At 32.6% G+C, this 12,463-nt stretch overlaps 1 protein-coding gene across 8 annotated transcripts in view; it reads right to left on the bottom strand.

Annotated features, from left to right (window-relative positions):
* The window catches only part of DGKB (diacylglycerol kinase beta), a gene marked incomplete at its 3' end in the record, with an annotated part of 912,102 nt that overhangs the window by 404,984 nt on the left and 494,655 nt on the right, over positions 1–12,463 (bottom strand). For all 8 annotated transcript variants that reach the window (XM_081244282.1, XM_081244283.1, XM_081244280.1 and 5 more), the window contains one exon: positions 435–520. In XM_081244282.1, coding sequence (XP_081100408.1) covers positions 435–520 — 86 coding nt within the window. The remainder of the gene's footprint in view (positions 1–434; positions 521–12,463) is intronic.

Below are 12,463 nucleotides of genomic sequence, written 5' to 3'. Positions count from 1 at the left end.
TTTTTGAGAGTATGAAAAGGTAGAATATTCTCAACTGCATTGACTAAATAAAAGTTTGCTTCAATATATATAGATGGTAAAACTTCTTTTGAATCAATCTTTCCTTTTTATGAAGAGGCCTGTTTTTAAAGAAGATTGGTCAATGCAGATCCAGAAATATTTGAGGGCTTATTAAATTCCAAGAGAAATGAATGAGGAAAGAAGGATTTCTAGTTACTTGTAAACTATTTTGTCAGTTAAAAATTTGAAATATGTAAGAATAAATTAAGCCAGTAAACAGTGTGTAACATTCCAGATGTCTAAGTGTATCACTATGTATTTTATTTAATGCATCCACATCCAAAGATATGGATGCATTAAATAAACAAACAAAATACACAGAATTTAAGGTTACCACTCTCACCCCAGCTATGTTAAATGTGTGCCTTCATTACCTATGCAGTCCAAAATCCACCCCACAGTTCCATCTCCACCGCAGGCTAACACTCTGAAATCAGGAACATCACGGAAAAAGTTTAACCTGAAAAATAAGCATGTTATGGCACATGATTGATATTTCAAAATTAGGACATTTTTAGTTTTGTATATTTAGCATTTCATCTAATGAAAGATTTTGATTTTATTGAAAAACATTAAATTCTTATGTAGAATGAAATTCTAAAATAAAAGTATTAACATGTTCTAAGTTAAACATTGTCATTATATACTCTATATTCTATAATAAATATATTTTTTCTTTTATCAACTCTAAAGTTAAAAAAATAAAGTTAATAAATTATAATAATTTTCATTAAGATATACTCCCGTATGCGGTATGCAGTTCACATAATGCAGAGTGACATATACAAAATTGTTTCATTTACTATTTTTTTTGATAAACAATTCTTTTGAATAATTATATAAATGTGACCAATAGGTCAGTAAATATGTCTTTGAGAGTTTTCTGCCTTCTCCATTACTGGGAGAAATTGATCAGGCTGCATATGAGGTTTTAGCCAACTGTACTCAGTGTTTCCTTCTGACTGAATCTGCAACTAGAAGCCAGGCTTCCCCCTGTCTTTTGACCTGGCTGGCAGTGTTTGCCACCCAGGAATACTCAAGACTAATTGTGGGGTCAGCTGTGATAAATGTCCACTGCTTCTGCTGCTACTGCATGCAGTGTGCTTATTAATGCAACCTACCTTGGGGAAAATTACAAAGGCAGGTAATGAATCCAGTTATACAATCACACATGCCTACTTTCTTGCAAAAAAAAAAAAAAAGAATTGAAATAGGACAGAATATTTAGAATGTGTCTCTTCACCTTTCTTTCCCCAATGGTAACAATATAGTACAGTTGGCCCTCCATATCTACAAGTTCCACATATGCAGATTCAACCAACCAGGGATCGAAAATCTTAAAAAAAAAAATCCAGAAAGTTTCAAAAAGCAAAACTCGAATTTGGTGAGCCGCAACTATATATTTACAAAGCATTTATATTGTATTTACACCTATTTACATAGCATTTACATTTTATTACGTACTGTAGTAACCTAAAGATGATTTAAAGTATGCGCAAACACTATGCCTTTTTATATAAGGGACTTAGAGCATCTGTGGATTTTGGTATCTGGAGTCCTGGAACCCATCCCCTGCGGATACCACAAGAAAATTTTCTATAGGATTACATATATAAATGTACACAAGTAAATTTTATCACGCACATATTTTTAACATAAATGGGATTATGCTATACATCCTTTTAATTTATCTGTGTGCATTTTTTGACTTAAAAATGTCAGAGATCTTTCTGTGTCAGTGTATATATAAAGATTTATTATAAGTGAATGTATTAAATAGGGTATATATTCTATGATTAAATAAGTCATTTCATGTACTTTTAAAATCTTTAGTGTTTCACTATCACAAAAAAAGATATTGTAGTTAACATTATTTGAATACATTTATGTGAACAAGTGCATTATGTTCTGAAAGCTAATCTTCTAAGGGAAAAATTCCACTACAACATTATGATACCTTCTGAATGGCGCCCACTGTAGAAAATGTAAGGGCTCACTTCCTTGAAACTCCAAAACACTACATATAAACAACTTTATGATGTTTCTTCAATAAGTGAAAAATATATTTTTGTAGGTTTACAGATGTGTGACCTCCTTTGTGAACTGCATCTTTAAAGCCTTGTCCTTCTTTTCCATAAGCTGCATTTTATTATCTTATAAACTCTACGTATTATGAGTGATATTTTCATTTAAATTAGCATCACTAGAAAAAAACAGTTGGTTAATGTAATACAAACAGTGTGTAAACATAATAGAAATGTAAACAAATCAACTAAAATCCCATCCCCTTACTAAGAGCCACAAATATTTAGAACATGAAATTTTCCTGTATTTCCTCATGCATTGTATTGTGGGCATTTACCTTTCGTTAGACATGTTGAAATATTTTCTTCCAGGCTATCACTGGTTAGTTTGCTGTTATATAAGCAATATAATAAACACCTATATACCAGTTGCCCAACCCAGAGAGTAGAATATTCCTAATAACTTACGTATACCTGCGTTCTTTCCCTATAGCACCCCCTTCCTCATTAACAAAGGTGACCACTATTCTGAATTTCAGGTTATCATGTGTATGCCATGAACAACACATTGTTTGTATGTTGCTTTTTCATCTCAGCATTGTTACTAACATTCCTCCATGCAGTAGCTGAATTTCCATCAACGTGTAGTTGAAGAGTTATTTTATTTCTACTGCTGTGTTTAATACCATTTATATGGGTATGCTTTTTAAAATTCATACAATGGATATTTGGATTGATTAGCTTTATGTTCTCATAAAAAATGCATTATTGGACATATTTTCTAGTGCTCATGGACGGTGACCACTTTTGTAACTTTACAATATCATGCCAAACTATTTCCTATAGAAGCTGTACCAATGTATGTACGTAAAAGAAGGTGGAAAAAAAACTGTGCTGAGCCCATCCTAACACTTGTAATGTCATACTTGTTAATTTTATGTGTTTCCTTGTTTGTGAAATGCCTTTTTGTATCTTTTCTCTACTCCTTTTTTACTTGTTGATTTGTAAAAATTCTTTACTTCTTGATTTTAATCCTTTTGGGGTTTTTTATTTCTTTTTTTGGCAAATATTTCCTATAGGTTTAAAGTTTTTTTCTTTTACTTTCCTTAATGTATATTTTAACAAGTAACATTTTAGTTTTAATGTATTCAGGTTTATCAATCTTTTGATAAATGGCTAGCACTTTAGCCTGCTTTGTGTAACAAACAATGTTTCCTCAGTGGACAGAAGAGAATTCACATTTACTCTCCTAAAATTTCAGGTTTAATTTAAAAAATATATATATTTATTTTATTTTTGGCTGCGTTGGGTCTTCGTTGTTGCACGCGGGCTTCTCTAGTTGTGGTGAGCGGGGGCTACACTTCGTTGCGGTGCGTGGCTTCTCATTGCGGCGGCTTCTCTTGTTGCGGAGCATGGGCTCTAGGCATGCAGACTTCAGGAGTTGTGGCACGCGGGCTCAGTAGTTGTGGCTCGCGGGTTCTAGAGCACAGGCTCAGTAGTTGGGGCACACGGGCTTAGTTGCTCCGCGGCATGTGGGATCTTCCAAGACCAGGGCTTGAACCCATGTCACCTGGGTTGGCAGGCAGATTCTTAACCACTGAGTCACCAGGGAAGCCCCTTAGTTTTCATTTTGACATAGAAATTTTATGTGGTGATGTAAGATAGGATGGTGTGAGTTATTGGAATAGAATAGATAATATATATAAAATATCCACAATATTCTAGAGTGGTTCTGTCTAGTAGTGATCCCTTTCTTCTTTTCCCTTCTTCACTGCCTTCTTTCAGCCCTCTGCCCTCCCTTTCTCGCCTCCTTTCTTCCGACCTTTTGGGTGTTGTGCAACAATTTTTCTTTTCATTTTTAAATCCATCTTTTCATGTTTTGGATAATTCAGTTTTCTATCATGCAAATCCATCATAAATCAAATTTCCATATGTGGGTATTTTTCTTTTTAGACTCTGTTCTATTTTATTCATGAATTTGTCCATCTCTGAACCAGTACCACACTCTTACAACACTATAGCTTTATAGTTAATCTATGCCTCATTGAACATGAAATCTTATCTATTATTTTTTTCTTTGCTTTACTGTACACATATTAAATTTAACTTGTCATATCCCATAAGGGTGAAAATAAAAACACACACAAAAAAATCATAAATGTTTAAAAAAATTGCATTACATGAAGTCTACTGATCAATTTTAGGAGAAATAACATCTATATGATGTTAATTCCTCATCCATGAATATAGGATTTTTCAATCAAGTTATTCTTTAATATCCTTAAATAAATTACAACATTTTTTTGCTTGCAGGTCATTGTTAGATTTATTCTTGTTTTAAAGTTTATGTTGGTATCTTAAATTTTTAAATTGTTTATTAAAATTAATGTTTTTGTTGCTGGTATATATAAATATATTTGACTTTTATATATTGATCTTACAAACAGCCACATTACTCCTCTTTTCTACTGCCTATGTTTGTAGATTCATTTGGATTTCTATGTAAACAACTGTACCATATGCAAATAACAATGGTATTATTAGTGATCTTCAATCCTTATAATTGTTATTCCTCTCCCTGTCTTATTGTGCTGGCCAGAGCTTCAATACTTTATTGAATTAGAGTATTTATACAGAATATCCATATCTTGTCCCCGAATTTAAATGGAATATTCCAGAATTTCCCAACTTAGGATGATGTTTGTTGTACGGATTTTCTTTTCTTTTTCTTTTTTGAGTGACACCTTTCATACATTTAATTAAGTCTTCTTCTATTTCTGTTATATAGAATTTTTATTATGAATCAATGTTAATATTCTCTGTACCTTGTGAGATATTGAGATGATTTCATTTCATTGGTAATGTGGGCATATACACTTACATATTTCTGCATTATTAAAACATTCTTATAATACTTTCATATACCCAAATTGGACACTGTTTATTAATATTGTTATAGCGTTGGTTTTGCTTTGCTAACATTTTGTTTAAAAGTTTTTCATCTACATTCATGAACACAACAGACTTACTATTTTTCTTCTTCATACCACCTAAGTTTTTATCAAAATTTTTCTGTCTCTTAATATGAACTGTAGAATATGCCCTTATTTTCCATTTTTTGGAGGCATCTATATAATTTTGGAAGTTCCTTAAAACTGGTAGTACTTGCATATCAACTATTCAATTTCTAGTGAGTTTGATTTCTTTTTTTTAAATTAAGAGGTATTAAATAATTGTTTCAATTCCTTTATTATTGAAAACGATCCTATTTTCTAATTCTTTCTAAATCAATTTTTACCAATTACATTTCTGCTTTAATTTGTCTATCTCCTAAGTTTTCAAAGACCTTGTCACTGAAACCTACAAAAGCTTTTCAAATTAAGCCAGTAGCTGAAAAGTTTATCATAGAGCTGAAAAGTTTACCATAGTTGTTTCTGGTGAAAGCCTAACCATCCACATGACTCACCATTGCTCTTCCATCCATGATGATGTTTCATCTGTTTTCTTTTAAAATTGTCATCTTTGGTTCTTCAGCAGCATCCTAACCCCAAACATAAACCCCATGTGACTGTCAGACCAGCTTACTCTCTGTAAGTTGATTGCTAAATGGATTGAAAAATGTACTTCTCTATCTTAACTTCTTAATCCACTTCATCCATGCAGTTTTCCCAGGAGAGTCATTCATTCCTTATTTCATTCATTCCTTGAATAGTAGCCTTGGATAATTATTTAATCATTCTGAGCTTCAGTTTTCTTATCTTTAAAATTAAATTAATACCACCTGCTTTGTTGGGCTGTTTTAAGGAATAAACAAAGTGTGTATGTAAATTACATTGTACTATCCAGAGGTTATTATTAATTTAATAATTTTATCTTTATTAAAAGTAGTAAACATATTTCATAGGTCAGATTGTCACTCTTCTATTTTACCACCTCTCCCACCCACAGCATTCTGGCAAAATAGTCAGCAAGAGAATTCTAACAAGCAAAGCTGGATGGACAGTGATGAGAGTTCTCCTACCTCCAAGCTGATACTATTAGGAGACCTATTTATGGCACTGGGGACAGTAAGTTCAGATGATAACAGCTCTGACTGAGAACAAACAAATGCAAGAGACGTGGAAAGAGTCAAAATGCAGGGCTTGGTGTGACCACTGACTTTTCATTCATTAAGCTGCAAAGACCAGCACATGTGAGGTTCCCACTTCATAGGTCATCCTAACGATGGGGAAGATGAAGGCATGTGGAGTGTCTGAAAAGACTCCCCTTTGTGGAAACTTTAGTACTATATACTATACGTTTCACCTATCAATTTCAACATTTCACTTGAAGAACTAGTAGGTATGAACATTTTGTAATGAAATAATCATTCATGGCTCCTGAATTTATTTTTGCCATTTTATGGAAATTTTAAAAAATTAAAACGATTTTTAAAGCAGATAATGATTCTTGAGTCTTCAGTGTTCGTAATTATAGCACTGGCTCTCCTAGAGTTTTTTATTTATCCATGATAGCTAAATTTGAAAAAAGAACCTATGTTAATATATGTTTAGTAGCTCTGTGTCCAATGCCTTCTTATCACATATGCTCAACAGCCACCACTATAGCACACCCTAAAAAAAAGTGGGTGGTAAGATTATAATGCTTAATACCACTAAAAGCAAGTCAAAATATTTCATCTAAGATTCAGAGGTCTACTTTCCATTTTAAATAAGTTTTAGGATAAAACTGATATAGAAAAATTAGTGCCTGACAATAGTATATAAAAAGCACACTACAACAACTCGTTAAGAAAGAAGAAAAACTGCAGTACTGATTCCATTATCTTAGAAAGTGTCTTATAATGAGATTTCTTAAATGACAATGTGTAGGAATTTTTTATTCCAATAGCACATTTTATTATTCAAGGAAAATAAGTGATACCTGTCATTTATATCTAATTTTGATGTATCAGATTTAGCATACAAATATAATAAATGTATGGCTACTAAAGAGTGTACATATTGTACATTATATGTTATAAAGTTATATTCTTTAATACTTAAAGGAAACCAATGTGCGATTGATAAATACTGTTAGCATAATACTCTGGAGTGAATGCTCATTTAATTGTACATATTCATTCCTTTGTATTAAAGAAACACAAGGCTGAAGGATCAAAAATGATTTTATCATGTCATCAACTCTTCCTCTTCTTCTCCCTCCTCTTTGTTTAGAAAAAATAGTTTACATAAAGAGCTTGCCTTAAGAAAGGTCTGCATTTTGATTTAAACATTTTGAGCCGGATACAGCATACTTATCTCTTATTATTCAGCTCAATTCATATTCATACCTGTATGTACACAGTTGTATATTATTCTTACAGTTATAGGATTATTTGGCTTCACAACTGTCTCACTAAAATCAGGCAGGATTTTCTGGTCAGTGATGTTGCTATTGCTTATTAACCTTTTTTTTTTTGGTCTAGAAAACCAATTCTTAATACCTTCCAACTCGTTTTCTAATACCCAAACTGTATCTATACATACCTTGGTGTCACTGATATTATTACTGCTGCTGCAGCCAATCTGACAAAATCTATGCATGAAGCAATTATGTCCCTCAAAGTTTCTCTATGTTATATATTTTAAAGGGGGGGGGGTATATGCCGTCTTTTTCTGTGGATTTTGATAATGTCAGCTTCAAAGTGATGACTCATCAACTGTAATGTACCTTTCCCATCATTTCAGCTTAAAGTAAAACAAATTATAACTATGTCCTCCCATCTTGTATCTATTTTACCAATAAATTACAAAGTTTAGGTAAATAAGGAAGTTCACCTCTTTCAACAAATGTGGCTAGTCTTTTGCGGATATTGTATGAAAGATGAATTCATACTGATTTGGGGGGGCATTTAATGTAAACAGTGGAATGGTTATAAACAAAATGTTATTTGGACTCATCATTATGAACCCAATAAAATTTAATGCTGTTCTCATCATATTCAGAAAAACTTTCAGAGTATTTGAGAAAATATATATCCCAATGAGCCATTAATAATTGAAACATTAATTTCTTTATCTCTGGAAATCTCAAAAACATCTCGTATGCATATGTGTATTTTAGAAGAAAAAGGGAGATAGGCAGAGAAAAATGACAAAAAGAGATGAGAGACAGAAACATGAGTGAATATTTACTCTTGGGAAACCTATGATGCTATGTCATTAAATAACTTCAATATTCTCCTTAGTATAATACAAAATAGAAAGAAGTCAGTAAATAAGGTCTGTAAAGTAATCCAAATATTTGTTCCTTTTTTGACTGGTGCACATAATTTTTGGAAAATTAATGTGTTAAAATGAGTATCAAATGCTTTCAAGTCATTTTTGAGTGAATAAAAACAAAGAAATACTTAGTGAATTTTATTTTATATGCATCAGATCATTCCACCAAGTTAATTTTAGAATGTGAAGTAAGAAGTTATCTTGAATTAGGAAATACATCTAGACATCTATTAAAAAAAATTACTTTGGGGCTTCCCTGGTGGTGCAGTGGTTGAGAGTCCGCCTGCCAATGCAGGGGACACGGGTTCGTTCCCCGGTCTGGGAAGATCCCACATACCGCGGAGCGTCTGGGCCCGTGAGCCATGGCTGCTGAGCCTGTGCGTCCGGAGCCTGTGCTCTGCAATGGGAGAGGTCACAACAGTGAGAGGCCCGCGTACCACAAAAAAAAAAAAAAAAAAAAAAAAAAAAAAAATTACTTTGACTAGAATCAAATAAAAAAGAATAGCTATGCCTAAGAAAGAGAGATACATTTCATGGAAAATCCATATACCTAGAAAACTAATTTTATGAATGATATAGCACCTGCATCAATTCGCTTATTTAATATGCATTTATTAACTACAACTGTGTATCAGGAACTGGGTTAGAGTCCAGAGACTCAAAAGCAAGATAAGAGTCCTTGCCATCAGGTATCTTAATTGAGAAGGCAGACAAGAAAACATCTGATTCACATTGCTATGGAATGTTTTGAAAACAGTTAATGCAGAATAACTGGAGGAGAATAAATGCATTGTCAGAGGGGATGGGAAAGTGAATGATCTTTCCATTCATCAAGTTAGTGAATAAAGCTAGTGAACAAGTTTAGAAAAGGGTGAGAAAATGAATTTAGTATTAGAATGTGAAATTTGAGATACCTATGGGACATTAACATGGAAATGTAGACTAAGTAGTCAAATAAACCTACATGGACAGAGAAATCTGAGATGGAAGAAGATAGTCGGAAGCAATCCATGTACACTTGATCAAAATCATGAAAAGAGAATAAGAAGAAGGAACACAGAGTTGTGTTGCAGCAAAGGAAACCATAAGGTTCCTTAAACAACTAAAAATAGGGGTACTATATGATCTAGCAATCCCACTCCTGGGCATATATCCAGAGAAAACCATAATTTGGAAAGATACCTGCACCCCAATGTTCACTGCAGCACTATTTACAATAGCCAAGACATGAAAGCAACCTAAATGTCCACTGACAGAGGAATAGATAAAGAAGATATGGTACATATATACAATAGAATATTACTCAGCCATAAAAAAGAATGAAATCATGACATTTGCAGCTACATGGATGGACCTAGAGATTATCATACTAAGTGAAGTAAGTCAGAGAAAGACAAATATCATATGGTATTACTTATATGTGGAATCTAAAATAAATGATATGAATAAACTTATTTACAAAACAGAAACAGACTCACAGACTTAGAAAACAAACTTATGGTTACTAAAGGGGAAAGGTGTGGGGGGATGGATAAATTAGGAGGTTGAGATTAATATATACACACTACTATATATAAAATAGATAACCAACAAGGACCTACTGTATAGCACAGGGAACTCTACTCAATACTCTGTAATAACCTATATGGGAAAAGAATCTGAAAAAGGATATATGTATATGTATAACTGAAGCACTTTGTTGTACATTTGAAACTAACACAACATTGTAAAAAAATGACATTCCAATATAAAAAAAAATGCTGGAGAGAGAGTGGAGAAAAGGGAACTCTCCTACACTGTTGGTGGGAATGTAAAGTGGTACAGCCACTGTGGAAAACAGTATGCAAGTACCTCAAAAAACTAAAAATAGAATTGCCATATGATCTAGCAATCACACTCCTGGGCATATATCTGGACAAAACTATAATTTGAAAAGATACATGCACCCCTATGTTTATAGCAGCACTATTTACAATAGCCAAGACATGGAAACAACCTAAAGGTGCATCGACGGAGGAATGGATAAAGAAGATGTGGTACATATATACAATGGAATACTACTCCACCATAAAAAAAGAATGAGATAATACCATTTGCAGCAACATGGATGCACCTACAGATTCTCATACTAAATGAGGTAAGTCAGAAAGAGAAAGACGAATACCATATGATATCACTTATATGTGGAATCTAAATTACAACACAAATGAACTTACCTATGAAACAGAAACAGACTCACAGACATAGAGAACAGACTTGTGGTTGCCAAGGGGGAGGGAGAGGGATTGATTGGGAGTTTGGGATTAGCAAATGCAAACCATATGTGTATGTGTGTATATATATATATATATATATATATATATATATATATATATATATATATATATATAACTGAATCACTTTACTGTATACCAGAAACTAACACAACATTGTAAATCAAATATTCTTCAATAAATTTAAAAAAAAAAGATCATGTTGCAGTACAACAGACATGGATTTGCTCTTTTATGAGTCTAAAACCTTGAGCAAATCTTAAGCTCCCTGATCATGAGTTTCCTTATTGGCAAATGAAGAAAATGCTTAACTCATAAAGTGATAGTATTTTGCATATTCCCTAGCATACAACCAACATATCACTATTATTATTATAAAATTAAGAAAGCATATATACACGAAATGAACGAAGTTCTGAGTGTGAAATTCTAAGAAAAAATGATATTAAAAGAAGTGACTAAGGAGAATGTATCCAGATATATAATAAGCAGCACCTCAGAGATAGGAGACATTGATTTTCTAATATCCAGGGAGATGAGACTTTTAAGATAGGTGAAAACAGCTAAAGCTACGTGACTTAACACTTAGCAATTTATCAGTGACAATAGCAATGTCAGTGGAGAGTAAAGTCAAAACCCCAACTGCACTGAAGAGGAGATGGAAAAGTGAAAGAATAGCCCATTTTATTAAGAATGTAGTTGTGAAGAGACAAGAGTTGAGAAGGTAAGTAGCTATACATTTCCATAGAGATTTGTCAAATTAAAAATGAGAGTATCCTCAATTTCACATGTTGCTCACGTTTTTGCAACTCCGCAATGACCTGGGAATTGTTTTTCTGTTTTCCTTTTGGTCTTGAACCTCTATCCTTTATCCATTCCTGTTGTAATTTGTGATTAGTATAACACTTTCATCATCGCACATGTTTTCATAAAGTAATCCAAATCATTTTAATACAGAGTAGTCATATGTTAAAAAGGGATTACATACTTGAGCTAAAAAGCCAGTAGAATAGGAACAGCTCAAGACGTAATAATAAGAGGGTGGGAATAATAAATTAAGTATCAAAGAACCAACAGGAACAGGGACCCAGAACAGAAGTTGAATACACCTTATTTAGGAGGAGAGATGCCTCATCCAGTGAGAGGGAAGGAAGTCAGGATGGGTATGAATATCAATGTGTTCATAAGGGTAGGAGTAAGGAAAATAAGTTAGAATAATTTACTTGCCATGGCCTCTGACTGATAAATTAGGATCAGGGATGAATACTGGTTTTGTGGAATGTGATGTTTAGAAAAATCTGAAACCCTCTTTAAGAAAAAATATGCAAAAAATGTATATAAATTTAGGTTTAGATAAATTATATATAAATATATAAATGTAATATATGAATATATAAATAGTTATTTAAAATAAGAAATCACAACAAACTGGAAATTTAAGATAGCTCACAGATATGACATCATATGATCTAGAATAAAAACATAATAATTAATTTGCTTGATATACTTAAAATTTTTCCATTTATTGGCTTTTCATATGAACAATTTTGAATAACATATTTATGAAGAGATAAAAAGATGAGATCAAATTGTAGCTTTCTATAAGCTGATTGTCTCTATATCAAATTGCCTTAAACTTTCATGCTTCTTGAGTTTTAGAGTTTTAAATGGAAGAGCAGGGCGTAATTTGAAAAAGTCTACTTGGTATAGTATTATCCGTAGAAATGTTAAAGACTTCATTACTTCAGTGACCTAAGACTTGAATCTTACTTTTTTTTCCCCAAAAGGTCCATTAGCACCTGTAGGATCAATAAGAGGATGACTGAATAATTTGTGAATGTGT

This window comes from Mesoplodon bidens (genome assembly GCF_964165515.1).
Source record: "Mesoplodon bidens genome assembly, chromosome: 9".
Lineage (NCBI taxonomy): Eukaryota > Metazoa > Chordata > Mammalia > Artiodactyla > Ziphiidae > Mesoplodon > Mesoplodon bidens.
This window is presented reverse-complemented; position numbering and strand designations above follow the sequence as displayed.